This window comes from Trachypithecus francoisi, unplaced genomic scaffold (assembly GCF_009764315.1).
Source record: "Trachypithecus francoisi isolate TF-2019V2 unplaced genomic scaffold, Tfra_2.0 Lachesis_group10, whole genome shotgun sequence".
NCBI lineage: Eukaryota > Metazoa > Chordata > Mammalia > Primates > Cercopithecidae > Trachypithecus > Trachypithecus francoisi.
The window spans coordinates 83092141-83116910 of record NW_022681455.1 but is presented as its reverse complement, the minus strand read 5'-3'; the positions used below and the strand labels follow the sequence as shown (position 1 = coordinate 83116910).

At 48.7% G+C, this 24770-nt stretch overlaps 1 protein-coding gene across 2 annotated transcripts; it reads right to left on the bottom strand.

Annotated features, from left to right (window-relative positions):
• Positions 1–224: 224 nt before the first annotated feature.
• On the bottom strand, positions 225–24757 carry KCTD13 (potassium channel tetramerization domain containing 13). 2 transcript variants are annotated; one of them, XM_033218065.1, is made up of 7 exons: positions 24300–24739; positions 24048–24092; positions 21462–21631; positions 5777–5866; positions 5632–5684; positions 4802–4997; positions 225–991 (listed from the first exon to the last, which is right to left on the bottom strand). In XM_033218065.1, exons 1-7 carry the CDS (start codon positions 24541–24543, stop codon positions 755–757), a joined length of 1035 nt encoding a protein of 344 aa, XP_033073956.1. In that variant the 5' UTR covers positions 24544–24739; the 3' UTR covers positions 225–754. The 2 variants fall into 2 exon arrangements, with proteins under 2 accessions (XP_033073956.1, XP_033073957.1); XM_033218066.1 differs by lacking the exon at positions 24048–24092 and having other exon boundaries at positions 24300–24757.
• Between the last annotated feature and the right edge of the window lie 13 nt (positions 24758–24770).

Below are 24770 nucleotides of genomic sequence, written 5' to 3'. Positions count from 1 at the left end.
CCTGGTACAATCAAACAGGTACCTCCTCTTTTTTTTTTTTTTTTTTTTTTTTTGTAGAGTCAGGGTCTTGCTTTGTTGCCCAGGCTGATCTTAAACTCCTGGGCTCAAGTGATCCTTCTGCCTCAACCTCCACAGTCGTTGGGATTACAGGTGGGAGCCACCATGCCCAGCTAGATACCTCCTAACACAGGCATCTCCCCATCCCTCTCCCCAGGAGCCAGCACCAGTTCCTCAACTCATTTCAATAATTTAATAGAAAATTAAAATAATAAATAATATGAAACAGACTGAGAACGCTGAGCTGGGCAGGCCCAGGCCAGTCTAGTACAAAGTTAAGGAGGTAGGGAGGATGGTGGGGAGGAGGGTGCGGACTACCCTGCATGACGTGGGAGGCGGCTCAGACTGCGGTAATGTTAGGAAGGGCCGCACACTTTGGCATGGATGATGCACTGAAAAAAGAGAAAGGGAATTCTAAATCCCTCTTAACCAGCTGGAGAGGGAAGGACGCAGGGCCAGGATAGGGACAAGTGTTGGCTTCGGAAGGCTCTGAGTGGCGGGGCCGGAATGTACCATGTTGTTAGCAATGGGGTCGGGATGGATGGAGAAGGGCCAAAGTGAGCTGTGCCATGCAATGAAGGGACAGAGGAGGACCCACGACTTGGCCAGCAGAGCCGGGGCAAAGGTCTGGGAAGGGGAGGGAAAGAGAGAGGGACTGGGCCCCAAGGCAAGAGGAAGGCAGGGGGAGGGTCAGAGGTCAGTCCTTGAAGACAATTTGTTGGCCATGAGGACGCTCATCGTGGGTGATGTGCCGCCGGACATGGATCCTCCGGACACGGTGCTCTCGGTTCTCTTCATCCTCCCCACGGCCAGCCCCACCAGCTCCAGCTGCTCCCCCTGTGGCCTCCAGGAGGGCTGGGTCTGGGCCCCGGGGAGTCTCGTAGATCAGGATGTTCAGGGTCTCCTCAAAGATCCGGGCTTCTGGAAATTCCACCTGCAAAAGGCCAGCCAGCCCCAGCTCTTCCTTTCTGGTGCAGTCACACAGGGCCATCCCCTGCATCAACACACCTTCTAGCCCTGCAGTCAGGTCCTTGGGCCTGGCCTGGCCTCTCTGCCACTCCTTTACTCAGCAAAGTCATACTTCAAGGCTCAGCTCTGAAGTCAGGCAGGCAAAATCATTTGTTTTCTCTCCCTCATCTCCTTCCCTGTCTAGTCTCTTGGTACATTTTTTCATTTGACAAATACTGAGTGAGTGCACTGTACCAGGTATTGTTCTAGGCACTGCAGAAATAGCAGTGAACAAAACAAGGGTCCTGTCCTCAGGAAGTTACATTCTAGTGGGAGGACTCAGTCATACACTTAAGAAAATATGAACTAGCCTGGCATGGTGGCTCACACCTGTAATCCCAGCACTTTGGGAGGCCAAGATGGGAGGACAGCTTGAGGCCAGGAGTATGAGTCCAGTCTGGGCAACATGGTGTAACCCCATCTCTACAAAAAAATTAGCTCGGTGTGGTGGCCCACACCTGTGTTCCCAGCTACTCAGGAGGCTGAGGTGGGAGGATCACCTGAGCATGGGAGACAGAGGTTGCAGTGAGCCGAGATTGCACCACTGCACTCCAACCTGGGTGACAGTGAGATGCCATCTCAAAAAAAAAAATGAATAAAATAAAATATAAATGAAGTCAAATGATGATGTTTAGAAAAAGAAATAGGCTGGGTGTGGTATCTCCTGACTGTAAGCCCAGCACTTCGGAAGGCTAAGGCAGGAACATCCTTAGAGCCCAGGCGTTCAAGTTCAATGTAGCAAGACCTCATCTATTAAAAAAAAAAAAAAGAGAGAGAGAGAGATACATCAGGAAAAGGGGATGTGATGGCCAGAGACAGGAGTATTACAACTTTAAGAGGGACTCCAGGGAAGGCCTCACTGAGAAGGTGATATCTGACCAAAGGAGTTGGGGAGGGGACCAGGCACACAGACCAGAAAGAGCAGCCTGGGGAGGGCCAGGGCCAGTGTGAGAGCTGTGGGTCAGGAGTGCACCCAGTGTCTTACTGGAAGATCAAAAGGGAGGCCAATGCAATAGAGGCAGAGATGAGAGGGAGTGGAAAGGGATGAAGTCGAAGAGGTGACTGGGGTGTTCCCTTGTGTGGCCTTGGAAGCATCTAACACAGCTCTTAGCAAACTGGTTTTTTTAATTTTATTTTTAATTTTTTCCTGAGAAAGAGTCTTGCTCTGTCACCCAGGCTGGAGTGCAATGGCGCCATCTTGGCTCACTGCAACCTCTACTTCCCAAGTTCAAGCGATGCTCCTGCTTCAGCCTCCCGAGTAGCTGGGATTACAGGCATGTGCCACTATGCCCAGCTAATTTTTGGATTTTTAGTAGAGAAAGGGTTTCACCATGTTGTACAGGTTGGTCTCAAACTCCTGACCTCGTGATCTGCCCACCTCAGCCTCCCGAAGTGCTGGGATTACAGGCGTGAGCCACCACGCCCGGCTTTTTTTTTTTTTTTTGATCGTTGTTTGTTTGTTTCTGAGACAAGATCTCACTCTGTTGCCTAGGCTGGAGTGCAGTGGTGTGATCATAGATCCCTGCAGCCTCGACCTCCTGGGCTCAAGTGATCCCCCCACCTCAGCTTCCTGAGTACCTGGGTGTGCCACTATGCCTGATTAATTTTTTTTTTAATTTTTTGTAGAGATGGGGTCTTGCTGTGTTGCTCAAACTTCTGGCCTTATGTGGTCCCCTGCCTCAGCCTCCCAAAATGTTGGGATTACAAGTGTGAGCCATGCACTCTAATTATTGGTTTATCTTCCTATCTTCCCAATTACAGAGGATGTTTCTTGGAAGCTAGGTCACTGATTCATTCATTCATTCAAGAAATGTTTCCTAGCCTCCAATGTGTGAAAAGTACCCGGCTAATGGGAGATAGGAAAGAAAAAGACATGGCCCTGCCCTCAAGAAACTAACAGCCCACTGCTGATGCAAACCCCCTCCCCTCTACCACACATGATAAAACACTGTCTTTAGCTATGAAGGGAGTGTGACCAACTTTGGGGTTGTTGGATTGAAAGTTCATGAGTGAAGGTGACCCAAAGAAAGTGATGCTTAGCTTGAGTCTTAAGATTAAGTACAAGTTCATTAGGCAGATAGAAGGAAAGAATTCCAAGAGGCAACGGTGTGTGCAGAGGTAAGAGGTGTGAAATAGCACTGAGTGCTTAGAGACTTGCGATGACTGTGGTGTACCTGAGGTATGTGGCTCATGTAAGCTCGGAAGGGACCAGATGAGGAAGGGCATGAGGCAGGGCTTGTACTCTGCTCAGCACTTCATTCCCCTTGATTTCCAGCCTGGTACAGTACTTAGCACAGAGCAGGGGCTTGGGGAATATCTGCTGATGATTGCCACATTAATGACTCAGGATCTACAAACGCAGAGGATGTTCTAAGAGACATCTGGTCCTGAGGTTTTAAGAATCTATTTTTGGCAATGGGCCTTTCTGAGTTTCCTTTTTTTTTTTTTTTTTTTTATTAGAGTCGGGGCCTCACTTGGTCTCCTAGGATGGAGTGCAGTGGCATGATCACAGCTCCCTGCTGCCTCAAATTCCTGGGCTAGGCCAGGCCCGGTGGCTCATGCCTGTAATCCCAGCACTTTGGGAGGACGAGGAGGGTGGATCACTTGAGGTCAGGGGTTCAATACCAGCCTGACCAACATGGTGAAGTCTCTATTAAAGAGACTTTCTACTACATTTAGTCTCTACTAAAAATACAAAAATTAGCTGGGCATGGGGGCGGGTGCCTGTAGTCCCAGCTACTTGGGAGGCTGAGGTAGGAGAATCACCTGAATCCGGGAGGCAGAGGTTAAGTGAGCTGAGATCACGCCATTGCACTGCAGCCTGGGCAACAGAGCGAGACTCTGTCTCAAAAAAGAGAAAAAGGCAGTGGCTCACGCTTGTAATCCCAGCACTTTGGGAGGCTGAGGTGGATGCATCACAAGGTCAAGAGACTGAGACCATCCTGGCCAACATGGTGAAAACCTGTCTCTATTAAAAATACAAAAATTAGCTAGGCGTGGTGGCATGTGCCTATAGTCCTAGCTACTGGGGAGGCTGAGGCAGGAGAATCTCTTGAACCTGGGAGGTGGAGGTTGCAGTGAGCGGAGATTGTGCCACTGCACTCCAGCCTGGTGATAGAGTGAGACTCAGTCTCAAAAAAAAAATAAATAAAATAATAATAATAATAATAATAAATAAATAAATAAATAAATAAATTCCCGGCCTCAAGCAATCCTCCTGCCTCAGCCTCCTGAGTAGCTGGGATTACAGGTTCATGTCATCATGCCACCACACCACCATACCTCGCTACATTTTTTGAGTTCTTACAGAGATCAGATCCCACTATGTTGCCCAGGCTGGTCTCAAACTCCTGGGCTCAAGTGATCCTCCTACCTTGCCCTCCCAGAGTCCTGGGATTACAGGCTAAGCCACTATTCCTGGCCCCTTCTGAGTTTCTAATGACAACTGTGGACCTCCTATGCAGAACAATGCATACGTCCCCATTTCAGGAGTTGCAAACAGCCTTGAAACACATTCAGCAGGTCTAGGCGAAGCGCCCTGCTCTAACCCATGACCCCCATTTCACAGAGAAACAGAGACCCACAGGGATAGGGTGGCGTGCCCACTGCTGTGCACCCCAGGTCCCAGGATCTGGCTCCTGCCTCCCGGGGGTGGGCTCTTTCCCCTGCCAACCTGCTTTTGTCCAGGGTCCTGGTCATCCCCAGCCCCCCACATAGGCTCTGGAACCCCTCTGACCTTGGTCTGCTTCTTCTCCGTAGCATAGACAATGGAGGTACAGCACACCTCGGCGATTTTGCGGCCCTGCCCGTAGAAAGACCAGCAGCAGATCTCGTCCCCCAGGACATCCTTGAGGAAGAGCAGCCGCCCGTGGAAGCGCAGGGCCAGCTTGTCAAACAGCTCGATGTTCTTAAGTAGGTTGTCATCTGAAGTGCTGGGGACCAGGGGACCAGGAGGCCTCAGCGTTGGCACCCCTTCCTCTATAACCCCAGGACAGGGGCCTGGATGCATTCCTAGTCCTCTGCTCCTGCCCAGGGCTTTGGTGCTCAACAGGAAGCCTCCTCTGCCCCTGGGGCCAGGCTAAACAGGCCTCAGAAGGGAAGCCACATGCACTGAGCAAATCCCAGCATAGCAGAGCAGCTGCCGTGCGGGACCTGGAGCCAGGCTGCCTCCCTGGGGGTCCTGGCACCCCATTTTTTAACTGGGCGACACTAGGCAAGTTACTTCACCTCTTGGTGCCTCAACCTCCTCATCTATAAAATGGAGCTCACAACAGTGCTGACCTCAAGGGGGAGGACTCTGCCAGTTCCTAGAGAGAAAGCACTTGGGACAGGCTCACCATTATCACTTCATCCTCACCCAAACCCATTTACTGATGACTAAGCTGAAGGTGAGAAGTGGAAAGGACCTGCCCAGAGTGCCAGGGGTAAGAGGCAAAGCTAAATCTGCAAGCAGGCAGGCAGATGTTCTTGTAGGCCCTCTGCGTGGCTGTGGCCCTCGCCTTGGGCAGGAGCAGGGCTGTGCTGCATCCCAGGGTCCCGCCCAGTGCCCCGCACCCTGGTGGTCACCTGGTGTAGGAGTACTTGTTGTTACTGCGGTTGTGCAGGAGCTTCACCACGGGCTAGCAGGGGAGAGAGGATGGAGGAGAGGAGTGAGGCTGCAGCAAGAGGCTCCCGCAGTGAGCCTCCACCCTGCAGGGCTTGGGGGCCTCACCTTGGAGGTGCTGGCCAGGAGCTGCTGCTCCTCCCGGGGAGATGTCACCGTGGGAATGAGGCACAGCGGGGACAGCGTCTCCCTTTTTTGCTGGGGAAGAAGCGGAAGGTGGTTAACAGCACAACCAAAGGCCACATACTCCCTCACTTAAAAGCCTTCAAAAGCTGGTTGGGAACAACTCCAGTCTCCTCAGTGGTCCGCAGGGCTCTGCAGGCTCCAAGCTCCGCTGACCTCTCTGCCACTCTCCCTTGGCTTGCTGGGCCTTGGTCCCATGGACACCTTGCTGCTTTACACATCCAGCTCGTGCCCACCCCAGCCATTGGCTGTGCCCCTGCCTGGGATGCTTCTTTGCTCAGCTGTCAGCGTGGCAGCTCTGTCATGCCATTCAGATCGCAGCTCACATAGTGCCTCCTCAGGGCCAGCCCTCCCCATGCCCACTGGCTAAACAGCCTCCTCTACATCCTGCCTTTTGTGTTATCAGTTCATTTTCTTTTCTTTTTTGAGACAGAGTTTCATTCTTGTTGCCCAGGCTGGAGTGCAATGGCGCGATCTTGGCTCACTGCAACCTCCGCCTCCCAGGTTCAAGCGATTCTCCTGCCTCAGCCTCCCGAGTAGCTGGGATTACGAGCATGTGCCACCATGCCCACTTGATTTTATATTTTTAGTAGAGATGGGGTTTTTCCATGTTGGTCAGGCTGGTCTCCAACTCCTGACCTCAGGTGATCCCCCCCGCCTCCGTCTCCCAAAGTGCTGGGAATATAGGCATGAGCCACTACGCCTCGCCTATCAGTTCATTTTCTGTACGGCACTTAGTGCCTGACTTTTTCTAATTTTTTGTATTTATGATCTGTCTCTACCCACCTAGGAATAACTACCTAGTATACAACTGATGCTCTGTGAGTATTTGTTGAACAAATGAACGTATTTGTTGAGTGAATGAACTTCATTGGCTGGGATGATGTTGGAGAAACAAATCAGAAGCAAATGCATGGGCTTCTTTCTCTTCTGTCTTCTAGAATCTTCATGCCAAAATCCCTCTCAGTTCTCCCAACCTTGAAAACCCTATGTGCAATTCTAATACAAATTCCAGATTTGTTTTTTGTAGAAACTCGTAAGACCCTCTAAAATTAACATAGAAGAATAAAAGTCTACAATTACTTAGGTCTTTTTTTTTTTTGAGACAGGGACTTGCTGTCACCCAGGCTGAGTGCAGTGGAGTGATCACAGCTCACAGCAGCTTTGACCTCCTGGGCTCAAGCCATCCTCCCATACTTAGGTCAGTTTTTAAAAACAAGAGCAAAGAGGAAAGGCAGATCCTGCCAGACATGAAGATAGGCTTCAAAGCCACAACAGTGAAAGAGGTGTTAGTTCGGGCACAAAAACAAAAACACCCGAGAAACACAACAGAGAGATCAGAAACATACCACTGTGTATATGAGAACTGGTAGTTTTAAAGACACCACAAATGTACAAGGGGAATTATGGAGTATGAATTCGTTATCTATCACTACGTAATGAACTGCCCCCAATTTAGGAAGTTAAATTAACAATATTTATTACTTCCGTTTCTGAGGGTCAGGAACTCAGCAGTGGCTCAGCTGGATGGCTCTGGCACGGGGTCTCTTGTGAGGCTGTGGCCAAGATGTCAGTGGGGCTGTGGGCATCTGAAGGCAAGACCGCCCCTAGAGGATGCATTCTGAGAAAGCTTGTTCATGTGGCTGGCAAGTTTGCACTAGCTGCTGGCAGGAAACAGCAAATCCCTGCCATGTGGATCTCTCCACAGGGTTGCTTGAGTGTCCTCACAGCATGGCAGCTGGCTTCCCAGAGCAAATAATTCCAAAGAGGAGAGGGTGGAAGCCTTGTTGTCTTTTTTATTTTTGAGATAGAGTCTCACTGTGTCACCCAGGCTGGAGTGCAGTAGCGTGATCTCGGCTCACTGCAACCTCCACCTCCCAGGTTCAAGCAATTCTCCTGCCTCAACCACCCAAGTAGCTAGGATTACAGATGTGTGCCATCACGCCCAGATAATTTTTGTATTTTTAATAGAGATAGGGTTTCACCACGTCGGTCAGGTTGGTCTCAAACTCCGGACCTCAGGTGATCCCCTCGCCTCAGCCTCCCAAAGTGCTGGGAATATAGGCATGAGCCACTACGCCTCGCCTATCAGTTCATTTTCTGTACGGCACTTAGTGCCTGACTTTTTCTAATTTTTTGTATTTATGATCTGTCTCTACCCACCTAGGAATAACTACCTAGTATACAACTGATGCTCTGTGAGTATTTGTTGAACAAATGAACGTATTTGTTGAGTGAATGAACTTCATTGGCTGGGATGATGTTGGAGAAACAAATCAGAAGCAAATGCATGGGCTTCTTTCTCTTCTGTCTTCTAGAATCTTCATGCCAAAATCCCTCTCAGTTCTCCCAACCTTGAAAACCCTATGTGCAATTCTAATACAAATTCCAGATTTGTTTTTTGTAGAAACTCGTAAGACCCTCTAAAATTAACATAGAAGAATAAAAGTCTACAATTACTTAGGTCTTTTTTTTTTTTGAGACAGGGACTTGCTGTCACCCAGGCTGAGTGCAGTGGAGTGATCACAGCTCACAGCAGCTTTGACCTCCTGGGCTCAAGCCATCCTCCCATACTTAGGTCAGTTTTTAAAAACAAGAGCAAAGAGGAAAGGCAGATCCTGCCAGACATGAAGATAGGCTTCAAAGCCACAACAGTGAAAGAGGTGTTAGTTCGGGCACAAAAACAAAAACACCCGAGAAACACAACAGAGAGATCAGAAACATACCACTGTGTATATGAGAACTGGTAGTTTTAAAGACACCACAAATGTACAAGGGGAATTATGGAGTATGAATTCGTTATCTATCACTACGTAATGAACTGCCCCCAATTTAGGAAGTTAAATTAACAATATTTATTACTTCCGTTTCTGAGGGTCAGGAACTCAGCAGTGGCTCAGCTGGATGGCTCTGGCACGGGGTCTCTTGTGAGGCTGTGGCCAAGATGTCAGTGGGGCTGTGGGCATCTGAAGGCAAGACCGCCCCTAGAGGATGCATTCTGAGAAAGCTTGTTCATGTGGCTGGCAAGTTTGCACTAGCTGCTGGCAGGAAACAGCAAATCCCTGCCATGTGGATCTCTCCACAGGGTTGCTTGAGTGTCCTCACAGCATGGCAGCTGGCTTCCCAGAGCAAATAATTCCAAAGAGGAGAGGGTGGAAGCCTTGTTGTCTTTTTTATTTTTGAGATAGAGTCTCACTGTGTCACCCAGGCTGGAGTGCAGTAGCGTGATCTCGGCTCACTGCAACCTCCACCTCCCAGGTTCAAGCAATTCTCCTGCCTCAACCACCCAAGTAGCTAGGATTACAGATGTGTGCCATCACGCCCAGATAATTTTTGTATTTTTAATAGAGATAGGGTTTCACCACGTCGGTCAGGTTGGTCTCAAACTCCGGACCTCAGGTGATCCCCTCGCCTCAGCCTCCCAAAGTGCTGGGATTACAGACGTGAGCCATGGCACCTGGCCCCTCCATTGTCTTTTACAACCTAGGTCTGTTGGTCCTATCCAGTGTGGAAGGAGATAACACACAGGAACGAGCACCAGGGGACAAGAATCATCAGGCTGCCTTGGCGGCTGGCTCCACAGGCCATCACTGGCCCTCAGTGATTTCCTCCCTCCCACATGCCAAATATACTCACCACCTCCCAGGATCCCCCATCATCCTATTACAGCATCAGCTCAAAGTATAGAATCTCGTCATCTCCATCAGGTCCAGGTGGGGATGTGGCTCTAGCATGCAGTTCCTTAACTATGGCTCCTTAAGTCCATTTCTTTTTTTTTTTTTGAAATGGAGTCTTGCTCTGTCTCCCAGGCTGGAGTGCAGTGGCACCATCTCACCTCACTGAAAACTCTGCCTCCCAGGTTCAAGTGATTCTCCTGCCTCAGCCTCCTGAGTAGCTGGGATTACACGCATGCACCACCGCCCCAGCTAATTTTTGTATTTTTAGTAAAGACAGGATTTCACCATGTTGGCCAGGGTGGTCTTGAACTCCTGACCTCAAGTGATCCAACTGCCTTGGCCTCCCAAAGTGCTGGGATTACAGGCGTGAGCCACCGCATCTAGCCCTTAAGTACATTTCCTATTTGCAGACCTGTGAACTAAAGACACAGGTTATTTCCTCCACACTCCCAGTGTGCAGTGGTAGAAGCAGGCACAGGATAACCAGTAACAACACTCTTGCTCAAAAGCAGGGGAAGCTGGATGTGGTAGCATGTGCCCGTCATCCCAGCTACTTGGGAGGCCAAGGTGGGAGAATTACTTGAGCCTAGGAGTTCGAGACCAGCCTGGACAACATAGCAAGACTCTGTCTCAAAAAAAAAAAAAGAAAAAAAAAGGGCAGGGGACAGCAGGCACATAGAAGTCACTGGTCTGTAGAAATTCTGTAATCCAGTTGGAGAAATGCTAGGAACTCTTTGATGCCTACTCCTGTTCAGGAATGATTCTCCATGGCTCTCCCTGAGTCATCCCACCTCTTCCATAAAAGATGTTTGCAGCTTCACAGTTTCATCTGCCTGCTTCCTGCCTGTAGAAGTTCGGGTGTGCAAAGGCCTCTTGTCCTTTTGCACTGGCTCTGTCCCTTCCGGTCCAAGCTGGCAGTGTTTCTGCCAATACAATTCTCTTCATAACTTACTGGGTATCTTGCATGTCTTAGGGTTCACTACATTAGAAAAAAGCCACACCTAGAAATATCTGCAAGTGGCCAGGCACAGTGGCTCACGCCTGTAATCCCAGCACTTTGGGAGGCTGAGGCAGGTGGATCACCTGAGGTCAGGAGTTCGAGTGGTCTGACCAACATGGTGAAACCCCATCTCTACTAAAAATATAAAAATTAGCGGGGCGTGGTGGTGGGCACCTGTAATCCCAGCTACTCGGGAGGCTGAGACAGGAGAATCGCTTGAACCCAGGAGGTGGAGGTTGCAGGGAGCTATCTCAAAAAAAAGAAAAAAAAACAAAAGCCGGGCGCGGTGGCTCACACCTGTAATCCCAGCACTTTGGGAGGCTGAGGCGGGCGGATCACAAGGTCAGGAGATCAAGACCATCCTGGCTAACACAGTGAAACCCCGTCTCTACTAAAAATACAAAAAATTATGGCCGGGCGCGGTGGCTCAAGCCTGTAATCCCAGCACTTTGGGAGGCCGAGACGGGCGGATCACGAGGTCAGGAGATCGAGACCATCCTGGCTAACATGGTGAAACCCCGTCTCTACTAAAAACTACAAAATCTAGCCGGGCGAGGTGGCAGCGTCTGTAGTACCAGCTACTCGGGAGGCTGAGGCAGGAGAACGGCATGAACCCGGGAAGCGGAGCTTGCAGTGAGCTGAGATCCGGCCACAGCACTCCAGCCTGGGTGACAGAGCGAGACTCCGTCTAAAAAAAAAAAATTAGCCGGGCTCGGTGGCGGCGCCTGTGGTCCCAGCTACTCGGGAGGCTGAGGCAGGAGAATGGCGTGGGCCCGGGAGGCGGAGCTTGCAGTGAGCCGAGATCACGCCACTGCACTCCAGCCTGGGGGACAGAGCAAGACTCCGTCTAAAAAAAAAAAAAAAATCTCTGCAAGATAAGCCCTTCTCTACTTTGGGGTTGTGTTAAGATGCTGAGAGACAACACCTTTAACCTTCTCAGAAGCGTGATTATTATTTGATTTGACTGGAAGATCCCTCTGAAGCATGTTATTGGTATTTCTGAGGTCTTAACAAAGGACTCTTTCATCACATCCTCAGCTTCACCTTTAGACCACATTTTCCTGTATTTAATGCCTTGTATTTAATCTTTGCATGGAAGCTATTTGATTTTTTTTTTTTTTTTTTTTAAGACGGAGTCTCGCTCTGTCGCCCCGGCTGGAGTGCAGTGGCCAGATCTCAGTTCACTGCAAGCTCCGCCTCCCGGGTTCACACCATTCTCCTGCCTCAGCCTCCCAAGTGGCTGGGATTACAGGCGCCCGCCACCTCACCCGGCTAGTTTTTTTTTGTATTTTTTTCTTTTTTTAGTAGAGACGGGGTTTCACTGTGTTCGCCAGGATGGTCTCGATCTCCTGACCTCGTAATCCGCCCGTCTCGGCCTCCCAAAGTGCTGGGATTACAGGCTTGAGCCACCACGCCTGGCTGGAAGCCATTTGATTTTAACATCACTTGTTATCTGGAAAGGCTGGGGATTTTCAAACCCAACAATTTCAGGCTCCTTTTCATTCAAGTGGTTTTTTCTTTAACTTACTCTCTCCTCTTCAATTTTACTATAAGCAGCAAGAAGGCAGGTGGCACCTTCAACATTCTGTCTGGAAAGCTCCTTAGCTAGACCATCTGTTCATTAGGTATGTTTCCTACCCTCCACACTAATGCAGGAGACAGCGTTGCTAAACTTTCTGCCGCTACACAAGGATGTCCTTTCCATCAGTTTTCCTAACTGGTTTTTAAGCCCTTATTGCAGCTTTCTTAAAGGTCACTGGACTCTTATCAACAGACTTTCTTACCTTTTTTCTTTTAATTTTTTTAGAGACAAGGTCTCACTATATTGCCCAGGCTGGTCTCGAACTCCTGAATTCAAGTGATCCTCCCACCTCGGCCTCCAAAAGTTATGGTATTACAAGCGTGGGCCACTGTGCCCAGCCAACACTTTTTAACACTCCTTAAGCTTTTACTAACAATCTCCTCAAAGTCCTTCCAGCTTCTTCCCACTTCTCAGTTGTAAAGTTACTTCTACATTTGAGGTTTCTGTTATGGCAGACCCCCATTCCAGAAACTGAAATCTGTTCTCTGTTGCTGGGTAACAAATTACTACAAACTTAGCAGCTTAAAACAATAGTCCAGGTGTGGTGACTCATGCCTGTAATCTCACCATTTGGGGAGGCCAAGGCTGGAGGACTGTTGGAGGTCAGGAGTTCGAGACCAGCCTGGCCGACATAGCAAGACTCTGTCTCTATTTAAAGATAAATAGCCGGGCGCGGTGGCTCAAGCCTGTAATCCCAGCACTTTGGGAGGCCGAGATGGGCGGATCACAAGGTCAGGAGATTGAGACCATCCTGGCTAATACGGTGAAACCCCGTCTCTACTAAAGAATACAAAAAACTAGCCGGGCGACGAGGCGGGTGCCTGTAGTCCCAGCTACTTGGGAGGCTGAGGCAGGAGAATGACGTAAACCTGGGAGACGGAGCTTGCAGTGAGCTGAGATCTGGCCACCGCACTCCAGCCTGGGCGACAGAGCCAGACTCCGTCTCAAAAAAAAAAAAAAAGATAAATAAATAAAAATAAACATTATCTCACATAGTTTCTGTGGGTCAGGAATTTGGGATGGGCTTAGCTGGGTGGCCCTGGCCCAGAGTCTGTCACGAAGCTGCAGTCTCGATTTTGGCTAGGGCTGCAGTCATTGGAAGGTTTGCCTGGGCCTAGAAGCTCTGCTTCTGAGACAGGTCACCAGTATGGCGGGGAGTCTGTGCTGGCTGTTGGCAGGGGCTTCAGTTCCTCACCAAGTGGACCTCTGCTTAGGGGTGCCTGAGTGTCTCACATAGCACTTTTCAGAGTGAGTGACCCCAAAGAGAGGCAGAAGCTGGAATGTCTTTTATGACCTAGCTTCAAAGTCACATGCTGTCATTTCTGCAATGTCCTATTGGTCATACACAAGAGTCTCCTTGGTGAGGAACTGAAAAAGCCGTATTTCGTGTGGAAGGGGATTAAACAAGAGCCTGGAAACCAGGAGGCAAGAACCCCTGGTGGCTGTCTTGGGTGCTGGCTACCTCTGGACTGTTTAAATAGCTGGCACTGGGAAAACTACCTAACCCTACAGAAGACAAAAATGAGCTAAATTCCTTCACAATTCATATTTACAAAAGTGAGCTCCACTTAGATTAAAATACCCATATATGAAAAAAATCCATATTTAAAACCATAGGCCAGGCATGGTGGCTCACGCCTGTAATCCCAGCACTTTGGGAGGCTGAAGTGGGTGGATCGCTTGAGCTCAGGAGTTTGAGACCAGCCTAACCAACATGGCAAAACCTCCTTTCTACAAAAAATACAAATATTAGCCGGGTGTGGTGGCTCATGCTTGTAATCCCAGCACTTTGGGAGACAGAGGCAGGCAGATCACAAGGTCAAACACAAAAATTAGCCAGGCATGGTGGTGCACACCTGTAATCCCAGCTACTCAGGAGGCAGGGGCAGGAGAATCGCTTGAACTCGGGAGGCAGAGGTTGCATTGAGCTGAGATCATGCCACTGCACTCCAGCCTGGGCAACAGAGTGAGACTCCGTTTAAAAAAAAAAAGAAGAAAAAAAATCAGCCTGATGTCATGGCGCATGCCTGTAATCGCAGCTACTCGGGAGGCCTGAGACATGAAAATCATTTGAACCTGGGAGGTGGAGGTTACAGTGAGCGGAGATGACACCATTGCACTCTAGCCTGGGCAACAGATCAAGACTCAGCCTCAAAAAATAAAAATAAAACTATAAAGTTAACAAGAAATAGAAAATCAGAAAAACATTTTTAAACAAGAGCATAAGGATACAGCATCAGGCAAAAAATGATGAGGAATTGGTGGACCACGTCAAAATCAAGAATTTTTCAAGTTGACAATGGAAAGCATGACTTTACAAATAATCTCATGTAATACTGTTGAAGAGATAAGACTTATAGGTATTCTATGGCACAAATGTAATTACTGGTTCAGGTAAAGATTATCAATTTGTATGTCATTGATAGGTAACTGCCTTAATACAGTGGCCAAATGATACCATATGCATTATTTTATAGTTGGCAACAAGGAAATGTAACGACGATAGATAAATCAAACCACCATCCCCTAGATCCAGAGGCCAATTATGAATGTCATTAATGACGAGTCATGCTAACAATATTACAGGTTGCCTGATGTGGCCCAACGTGAAATACATACATAATATTACCTAAAATGTATTCTAACCAAAATGTTTAATATCAGTCATTTGATTTTATTTATTTTATTATTTATTCATTTATTTTGAGACGGAGTCTTGCTCTGTTGCCCGGGCTGGAGTGCAGTGGTGCGACCCTGACTCACCGCAACCTCCGCCTCCTGGGTTCAAGCAATTCTTCTCCCTCAGCCTCTTGAGTAACTGGGACTACAGGCACTCGCCACCACTCCCAGCTAATTTTTGTAACTTTTCTTTCTTTCTTTTTTTGAGATGGAGTCTCGCACTGTCGCCCAGGCTGGAGTGCAGTGGCGTGATCTCAGCTCACCGTAACCTCCACCTCCCGGGTTCAAGCAATTCTCCTGCCTCAGCCTCCTGAGTAGCTAGGATTACAGATGCACACCACCATGCCTGGCTAATTTTTTTGTATTTTAGTAGAGACGGGGTTTCACCATGTTGGCCAGGCTGGTCTTGAACTCCTGACCTTGTGATCCGCCCGCCTCAGCCTCCCAAAGTGTTGGGATTACAGGTGTGAGCCACCATGCCCGGCTTAATTTTTATATTTTTAATAGAGACAGGGTTTCACCACATTGACCAGGCTGGTCTCGAACTCCTGACCTCAAGTGATCCACCTGCTTTGGCCTCCCAAAGTGCTGGGATTACAGGCATGAGCCACTGCACCCACCCAATATCAGTCATTTAAAATCTATGGTCTGGTTTATAGGAAATTAAGGATATGGCTGGGTAATAAACCAAATGATACTGGGAGTAAACAACCAGGCAAAGTTGGAAAGCGGGTCATTGTGCAGGACAACTGGCAGTCTCTTTGTGAGGACACAGGGACCCCTTGGACTGTAATAAAGTAATGCATGTGGTATTATTTCACCACTGTATTAAGGCAGTTACCTATCAATGACACACCAATTGATAATCTTTACCTGAACCAGTAATTACATTCGTGCCATCGAATACCTATAACTCTTATCATCTCTTCAACATTCTTTCATGAGATTATCTGTCAAGTCGTGCTTTCCATTGTCAATGTGCAGATAACCAGGCGCAACGTGAAGATCTAGACTGGGTTCTGGTTTGATGAACCAGCTATAAAAACACATTTCCGGAACAATTGGAGAAACCGGAGTATGCCCTGGACTGGATATTAAATAAAAATTTATTGACATGTAAAGATGGCAATTATTAACAACAAAAAAGCAGATTATAAAACATTCATACAACACGATTGTATTTTGGCAAGCAAACACACACACACACACACACACACACACACACACACATATACTCTCACACAGGAGAGGACCTGGAAGGATATTTGGTGCTTTTATTTTTATTTTTTATTTTTTATTTTTTTTTGAGATGGAGTCTCGCTCTGTCGCCTGGGCTGGAGTGCAGTGGCCCGGATCTCAGCTCACTGCAAGCTCCGCCTCCCGGGTTTACGCCATTCTCCTGCCTCAGCCTCCCGAGTAGCTGGGACTACAGGCGCCCGCCACCTCGCCCGGCTAGTTTTTTTTTTTGTATTTTTAAGTAGAGACGGGGTTTCACCGTGTTAGCCAGGATGGTCTCGATCTCCTGACCTCGTGATCCGCCCGTCTCGGCCTCCCAAAGTGCTGGGATTACAGGCTTGAGCCACCGCGCCTGGCCGGTGCTTTTATTTTTTAGATTATTTGTGTTTCCGAAATTTCTACAATTAATAAATGCTGCTTTAAAATAATAAATGATTATTTGCAATTTTAAAAAATCAAGATTTCCATTCAATGCTAGATGCCACAAGCAGGTGACATTCTAAGAGAAAATATTAGCGATATCTACATTGACTAGAAATTTTTACCTAGAACAGACTTTTTCAACTGGAGTTCCTCATCTGAATCTCAAAAACCAGCAAATATGGCCGGGCACAGTGGCTCATGCCTGAATCCCAGTACTTTGGAAGGCCAAGGCAGGAGGATCACTTGAAGTCAGGAGTTCGAGACCAGCCTGGCCAACATGGTGAAACCCCAACTCTACCAAAAATGCAATTAAATTAGCTGGGTGTTGTGGTGTGCACATGTAGTCCCAGCTACTTGGAAAGCTGAGGCAGGAGAATCACTTGAACCCCAGAGAGGGAGGTTGCAGTGAGTCAAGATCGTGCCACGGCACTCCACCCTTGGCAACAGAGTGAGACTCCATCTCAAAAAAAGAAAAACAAAAACAAAAAAACAGCAAATAATTTGAGTATTTTCTGAACTTTGCTGAGGACGGTAGGTAAATAGTCCCATGCTACAGGCTTAGAGGTTAATTTGTTATGTACAATCCATGCTCCAGGGCATGTATAAGACATGCCCATATGCAATAAGGTTTAATTATCCCTAGGAACTGAACTAAAATATGCAAGGATCTCTTGTTAAGCAACATGAAAAAGAAAAAAGCAGAAAATCTGGTAAAGAACATGAATAAGCAATTCACAGGAAGGGAAACAAAAAAACACTAGTGAGTATAGGAAAAGATGCTGAACCTCATTAGTAATCAGAGACATGCAAATGAAAATGAGATCACGCTACATTCATCGGATTGGCAAAATTAGAAAGCTGGATGATGCCATGTTTTGATGAGGACATGCAGAAATGGGATCTCTTATGCACTGCTCATTATGAGGATAAAGTACTATAACCATTTGGGAGAGCAACTGGATGATATTTACTAAAACGCCGTTTGCAGGTGTCCTGTTATCCAGCAATTCTACTCCCAGTTACAATCACGGGAGAATGGCACAGAACCAGAAGGGAACATGTACCAGGATGCTCATGGTGACACAGTTTGTAGGGGCAGGATCTGGAAGGCAATCTAGGTCTCCAACCTCATGGGAATGTATGAACAAAATATGGTGAATGAACACCATAGATTCCTCTGCAGCTGTCAGAAGCAAAGAACTAGATGTACTTGGAGCAACATGAATAGATCTTGAAAAAAGTGCTGAATTAAAAAAACACAATGCAACAGAAACTGATTCACAGCTTCAAGGCCATTTATGGACATTTTAAATGCACACATATGCAGAACAATGCTTTAGCTTTTCGAGCATATGTATCAAAACATCAAAACTGGATGGGTGCCCCTGGGGAAAAGGAAAGTAGGAATGAAGGGAAAGGCCGGGCGCGGTGGCTCAAGCCTGTAATCCCAGCACTTTGGGAGGCCGAGACGGGCGGATCACGAGGTCAGGAGATCGAGACCATCCTGGCTAATACGGTGAAACCCCGTCTCTACTAAAAAATACAAAAAACTAGCCGGGCGACGAGGCGGGCGCCTGTAGTCCCAGCTACTTGGGAGGCTGAGACAGGAGAATGGCGTGAACCCGGGAGGCGGAGCTTGCAGTGAGCTGAAAGCCGGCCACTGCACTCCAGCCTGGGCGGCAGAGCAAGACTCCGTCTCAAAAAAAAAAAAAAAAAAAAGGAATGAAGGGAAAGAAATAAAATTAAAAGACAAAAGGTTTGCATGGACCAACACTGATGAAGTGCCACACACTGAGGCATGTGCTGAGCTGTGTGAGGTGTGGAGGGAACCTGGAAAGGAGAGAGCAGAAGTACAGAAAAGTACTGCCCTCGGGAGGCTGAAGGTCAGATAGTCAGATAGCCTGGGGTCAAATCTGAGCTCTGCTGCTTCCCAGCTCTTTGACCTTGGACGCATCATCCAAGCTCTCTCACGTTTCTTTTTATGTCAAACAAGGGTACAAGACGTATACACAAGCAGATAGCAGAATTGCTCCTGACACACAGTGGGTACATGATAACATTAGTAAATTTAAAACTACACACTGGGTACAGTGGCTCACGCCTGTAATCCCAGCACTTTGGGGGGGGCCAAGGCGGATGGATCACGTCAGGTCTGGGGTTCGAGGCCAGTCTGGCAAACATGGTGAAACCCGGTCTCTACTAAAAATACAAAAAAGTAGCAAAGCGAGGTGGCAGGTGCCTGTAATCCCAGTTATTCGGGAGACTGAGGCAGGAGAATTGCTTGAACCTGGGAGGCAGAGGTTGGGGTGAGCCAAGATCACACCATTGCACTCCAGCCTGGGTGACAGAGAGACTCTGTCTCAAAACAAAACAAAACAAAAATGCTACAGAGCAGGAATGCACTTCCAAGATCTAGTCCAATGAATGTTTCTCAAATGCAAGTGGTAATTTATTAATGGGTCATGAAATAAGTGATGGGTCCCAAACAGCATTAAAAAGAAAGAAGATTATCAGAGTACATTTCACTAAAAGTATCTTTTTATAGAACTGTTATTTCAGTTATATACAATGAGCACTAAAATGCATTTTTTCCCTATGGGGGGCAATCGAAAAGTTTGAAAAACATAGATATTGTCCAAAGGAGATCTACACCTTTGGGTTTCAAGAACCAGTAAGCATTCCCTGAGACAAAAGTTGTTCAGAGAGGCCACCTTTTAATCTATAAAGGGCATTCGAAAAGAAACGTTTATAATCTCCTCTCACTATTGTATCATAAAAGAAAGGACATTTTTAACACTGTAAAAATAGAACAGAATAACAGGCTTTATGTAAAACTTACTACTTTGTACTTATTTTTCTCCCTTCCCTATCTTTTGGAACATGAGGACAGAATCCCAGAGGTAGGAATGGACTCACTGAAGGTCACTGAGTCAGCTGTGACAGAGGTGACACGGAACCCTTATGTCCTGGCTTCACTTTCCAAGCTCTGCTCCTCAGAACCCTAAGGGGTCCACAAGACTGGAGCCCAGCAGGTGGGGTCTCTAGAATCCCCAACCCTGTTTTACTGGGAGTGGCCCTGCTTCTGTGAGATTTCATTTGAATAAAGAATTTCACCGTTAAAAAAAAAAAAAAAAAATAGAAAGCCCGTGGGGGGCGGAAGCCATGGGAGAATGCTGCCTCCCAGGATACCAGATCACAGAGGTTATTATATTTCAATTTAAATTTAGATGTTTTTCCCTAGGGACATGAGGGAGCTATTTAGGATTTCTGAGCAAGAGAGAGAATAGATCAGGGTTGTGTTTAAAGATAATTACTCAGGTGCGAGTGTAACAGCTGGACTGGCTGCATAAGAAGAGTGGGAAGCAGAGAGTAGCTATTTAACCATTGCAAACGTCCTGGCATGAGGTTGGGGTGGGGATGCTGCCTGAGGCAGCAGGGATGTAGAAGATGGCACCTCAAATTCTCTGGAGTTATGGCCAGTCAGAGCCAGGCTCTCCAAGCCATACCCCGTATCTCCTTTTTTCTGCCCTAATACCTGCTTGGGCAGCTCTCCCAGGAACATAGGCACAGGGACTCGGAAGGCCCTCACCTGCAGCGCCAGCTGGCAGTCCTCAATCAGGCCCTGCACCAGGTAGTAGCGTGCTTCGCCCAGTAGCTCCCCCAGTTCTCTGGTACTCTCCGGCAGTGGCACAGACCCATCCCGCAGGTAATTGAGGATTGTACCAAAGTGGCGGCCGCTCCGGTCAATCAGCACCCAACCTAGTGGGGTGGGGAGAAGCAGGGGGAAAGATGGCTTTGCTGAGTGACCGGAACTACTAAATTAAAAAATTTTTTTTTGTAGAGACGGAGTCTCACTATGTTGCCCAGGCTGGTCTCAAACTCCTGGACTCAAGTGATCCTCCCATCTCGGCCTCCCAAACACTTGGATTATAGGTGTGAGCCACCAAACCTGGCCTAAATTATAAGAAAAAAGGATTCCAGCCAGGTGCAGTGACTCACACCTGTAATCCCAACACTTTAAGAGGCTGAGGCGGGCAGATCACCCCAAGTCAGGAGTTTGAGACCAGCCTGACCAACATGGAGAAACCCCATCTCTACTAAAAATACAGAATTAGCTGGGCTTGGTGGCGCATGCCAGCTACTTGGGAGGGTGAGGCAGGAGAACAGCTTGAACCCGGGAGGTGGAGTTTGCAGTGAGCCGAAATCCCGCCACTGCACTCCCTGGGCAATAAAACGGAAACTCCGTCTCAAAACAATAAAAAGAAAAAGAAAAGAAGAAGGCCAGGCGCGGTGACTTACGCCTGTAATCCTAGCACTTTGGGAGGCCGAGGTGGGCGGATCACCTGAGGTCAGGAGTTTGAGACCAGCCTGACCAACATGGAGAAACCCCGTCTTTAATAAAAACACAAAATTAGCCGGGCGTGGTGGCGCATGCCTGTAATCCCAACTACTCAGGAGACCAAGGCAGGAGAATCGCTGGAACCTGAGAGGTGGAGGTTGTGGTGAGCCGAGACAGCCTGGGCAATAAGAGCGAAACTCCGTCTCAAAAAAAAAAAAAAATAGAAAGCCCGTGGGGGGCGGAAGCCATGGGAGAATGCTGCCTCCCAGGATACCAGATCACAGAGGTTATTATATTTCAATTTAAATTTAGATGTTTTTCCCTAGGGACATGAGGGAGCTATTTAGGATTTCTGAGCAAGAGAGAGAATAGATCAGGGTTGTGTTTAAAGATAATTACTCAGGTGCGAGTGTAACAGCTGGACTGGCTGCATAAGAAGAGTGGGAAGCAGAGAGTAGCTATTTAACCATTGCAAACGTCCTGGCATGAGGTTGGGGTGGGGATGCTGCCTGAGGCAGCAGGGATGTAGAAGATGGCACCTCAAATTCTCTGGAGTTATGGCCAGTCAGAGCCAGGCTCTCCAAGCCATACCCCGTATCTCCTTTTTTCTGCCCTAATACCTGCTTGGGCAGCTCTCCCAGGAACATAGGCACAGGGACTCGGAAGGCCCTCACCTGCAGCGCCAGCTGGCAGTCCTCAATCAGGCCCTGCACCAGGTAGTAGCGTGCTTCGCCCAGTAGCTCCCCCAGTTCTCTGGTACTCTCCGGCAGTGGCACAGACCCATCCCGCAGGTAATTGAGGATTGTACCAAAGTGGCGGCCGCTCCGGTCAATCAGCACCCAACCTAGTGGGGTGGGGAGAAGCAGGGGGAAAGATGGCTTTGCTGAGTGACCTGGAACTACTAAATTAAAAAATTTTTTTTTGTAGAGACGGAGTCTCACTATGTTGCCCAGGCTGGTCTCAAACTCCTGGACTCAAGTGATCCTCCCATCTCGGCCTCCCAAACACTTGGATTATAGGTGTGAGCCACCAAACCTGGCCTAAATTATAAGAAAAAAGGATTCCAGCCAGGTGCAGTGACTCACACCTGTAATCCCAACACTTTAAGAGGCTGAGGCGGGCAGATCACCCCAAGTCAGGAGTTTGAGACCAGCCTGACCAACATGGAGAACCCCATCTCTACTAAAAATACAGAATTAGCTGGGCTTGGTGGCGCATGCCAGCTACTTGGGAGGGTGAGGCAGGAGAACAGCTTGAACCCGGGAGGTGGAGTTTGCAGTGAGCCGAAATCCCGCCACTGCACTCCCTGGGCAATAAAACGGAAACTCCGTCTCAAAACAATAAAAAGAAAAAGAAAAGAAGAAGGCCAGGCGCGGTGACTTACGCCTGTAATCCTAGCACTTTGGGAGGCCGAGGTGGGCGGATCACCTGAGGTCAGGAGTTTGAGACCAGCCTGACCAACATGGAGAAACCCCGTCTTTAATAAAAACACAAAATTAGCCGGGCGTGGTGGCGCATGCCTGTAATCCCAACTACTCAGGAGACCAAGGCAGGAGAATCGCTGGAACCTGAGAGGTGGAGGTTGTGGTGAGCCGAGACAGCCTGGGCAATAAGAGCGAAACTCCGTCTCAAAAAAAAAAAAGAAAAAAGAAAAGAATAAGGATTCCAAAGCCACGAAAAAGTCTGAATACTGATCTGTCTCAAACCTGTGCCACAGCCAAGAAATCTCTTTAAAACATCTCCAGCGAGTTCTCTCATAAGTTTATACATATCCAGCCAGAGAATTAATTCATCCAACTCTGGTCTACAGTCAGAAGACTCACCATGAGAAAGTTCTTGCAGAATTACCTTATCAATAAACTGCTAACCCCTGATGTTAATTCTCACCATTCTATTTAATTAAAATGTCTACCTCCCTCCGTCCAGTTCACTGCCATTTTAACTTTTATATTCTTCATAGAACTTACTATCAAAAAAAGAAAAAAGAAAGAACTTACTACTATCTGCAACTGCATATGCATATACATTTTGTTTACTTGCTTATTGGTCTTCTGATCTCCCACCTCCCTAAAAAAAGGGAAGTTACATAATTTTGTCAGGTGCATTTACCTATCTCCAGCACTAACTGATATTTTACAAATACTCATTGGACAAATGAATTCTTCCTTTTTTATTCTGAGACAGAGTCTCAACTCTGTCGCCCAGGCTGGAGTGCAGTGGAGCCATCTGGGCTCACTGCAACCTCCGCCTCCCAGGTTCAAGCGATTCTCCTGTCTCAGCCTCGCAAGTAGCTGGGCTACAGGCTCACACCACCACGCCCGGCTAATTTTTGTATTTTTAGTAGAGACGGAGTTTCGCCATATTGGTCAGGCTGGTGTCAGACTCCTGACTTGGCCTCCCACAGTGCGGGGATTATAGGCGTGAGCCACCGTGCCTGGCCGAATTCTTCACCTTTGATACTTGAAGGCAGATCTCCGCCTCCCAAAATTTTTTTTTTTTTTGCGACGGAGTCTCAATGTCTCCCAGGCTGGAGTGCAGTGGCATGATCTCGCCTCACTGCAAGCTCCGCCTCCCAGGTTCACGATTCTTCTGTCTCAGCCTCTCAAGTAGCTAGGACTACAGGCACCTGCCACCATGCCCGGCTAATTTTTTGTATTTTTAGTAGAGATGGGGTTTCACCGTGTTAGCCAGGATAGTCTCGATCTCCTGACCTCGTGATCCGCCCATCTCGGCCTCCCAAAGTGCTGGGATTACAGGCGTGAGCCACCGCGCCCGGCCCCAAATTTTTATTCTCCTGCTCTCACAGTCCTTGTTAACCCCTCCCTTAAGACTCTCCCACTCCCAAACTCCAAAACTTCAAGGTCTCACTTGGGCACGAAGGGTCCAAACTTGAATGCAACACTCCAAGAAGGTAAGGTTCACCTGCCAAGAACACCTGTCCACCCTCCACTCTGGTGTCCCTGGCAAACCCAAAGCAGCCTCCTTCTGCAATGTGTATATACAGATGGATTCCTAGAGTGTACAGGGACCTGTGTCAGGGGAACACAGAAGCAGACAAGATCTCCCAGCTCTCCTGGCTGGTTGTTAGCAGTTCTGAAGCAGAGAGGGAAACAAAAGGCTGGGGGGGTCAGAGGAAACTGATGAAGGCTGCCAGGAGTAGTACTGCAGGCAGCAGGGCTGGTTCCCAAGTCTTGAGCTGAGGCGTGAAGGGTGGGAGAGGTAGTCACGAGGATTATGAACTGACACGTTCAATCACTTACCACAGCGCCTGGCAGAGTTAGGGGTTCCGTAAGTGTTGGTTATTGCTGGGGGTAAAGGATTAGGGGAGAAGAGAAATTATGAATGAGAAAAGGCGAGGAGATGGGATGTCGGGGCTGGAGGGAGCTGAGAATGAGTTGACGGGACAGCAGCGGGCAGAAAGAAGGGGCATGAGGAGCCCCGTTGGTGAGAGACTGATGGGGACGGGAGTTGGGGATCTGGGGATAGGGGCACAGTGGGGGCGCCGCTCGTACCTCCGGCATCGGTCAGCACCTCCACGCGGCCGCTGAACATGGCCTTCAGCATGGTGTCCTGTCCCGTGAGGGTGCGCAGCGTGGTGTAGTGCAGCGAGCCGCCCACGTTCAGCTTCACGTATTTGCTGTTCGGGGTCAGAGGCTTGAGACCGTAGGCGGCGGGGCCAGACTCGAGACCCGAGGGCTTGGGGGCTTCCAGGGACGGGGCCGCGGGGGCCGCCGGGCCCGAGGCCTCCGCCGACATACCGGGTAGCAGCGGCAGACGGCGATCCCAGGCTCTCTCCGCGCCCTGCGACCTGCTCCCGAAGACCCTCGGCCGGCCCCTAGCCCTCAGGCCAGACCGCTCCGCGAACACGCCCACTCACCGCCTCTACTCGGCGAGACCGGCCCTCCGCCCCATCTCGCTCGCACCACCCGGAAGCCAGAGCCGGGTAGCTGCGCAGGCGCGGCCCTGCCCCTGAATGGGGGGCG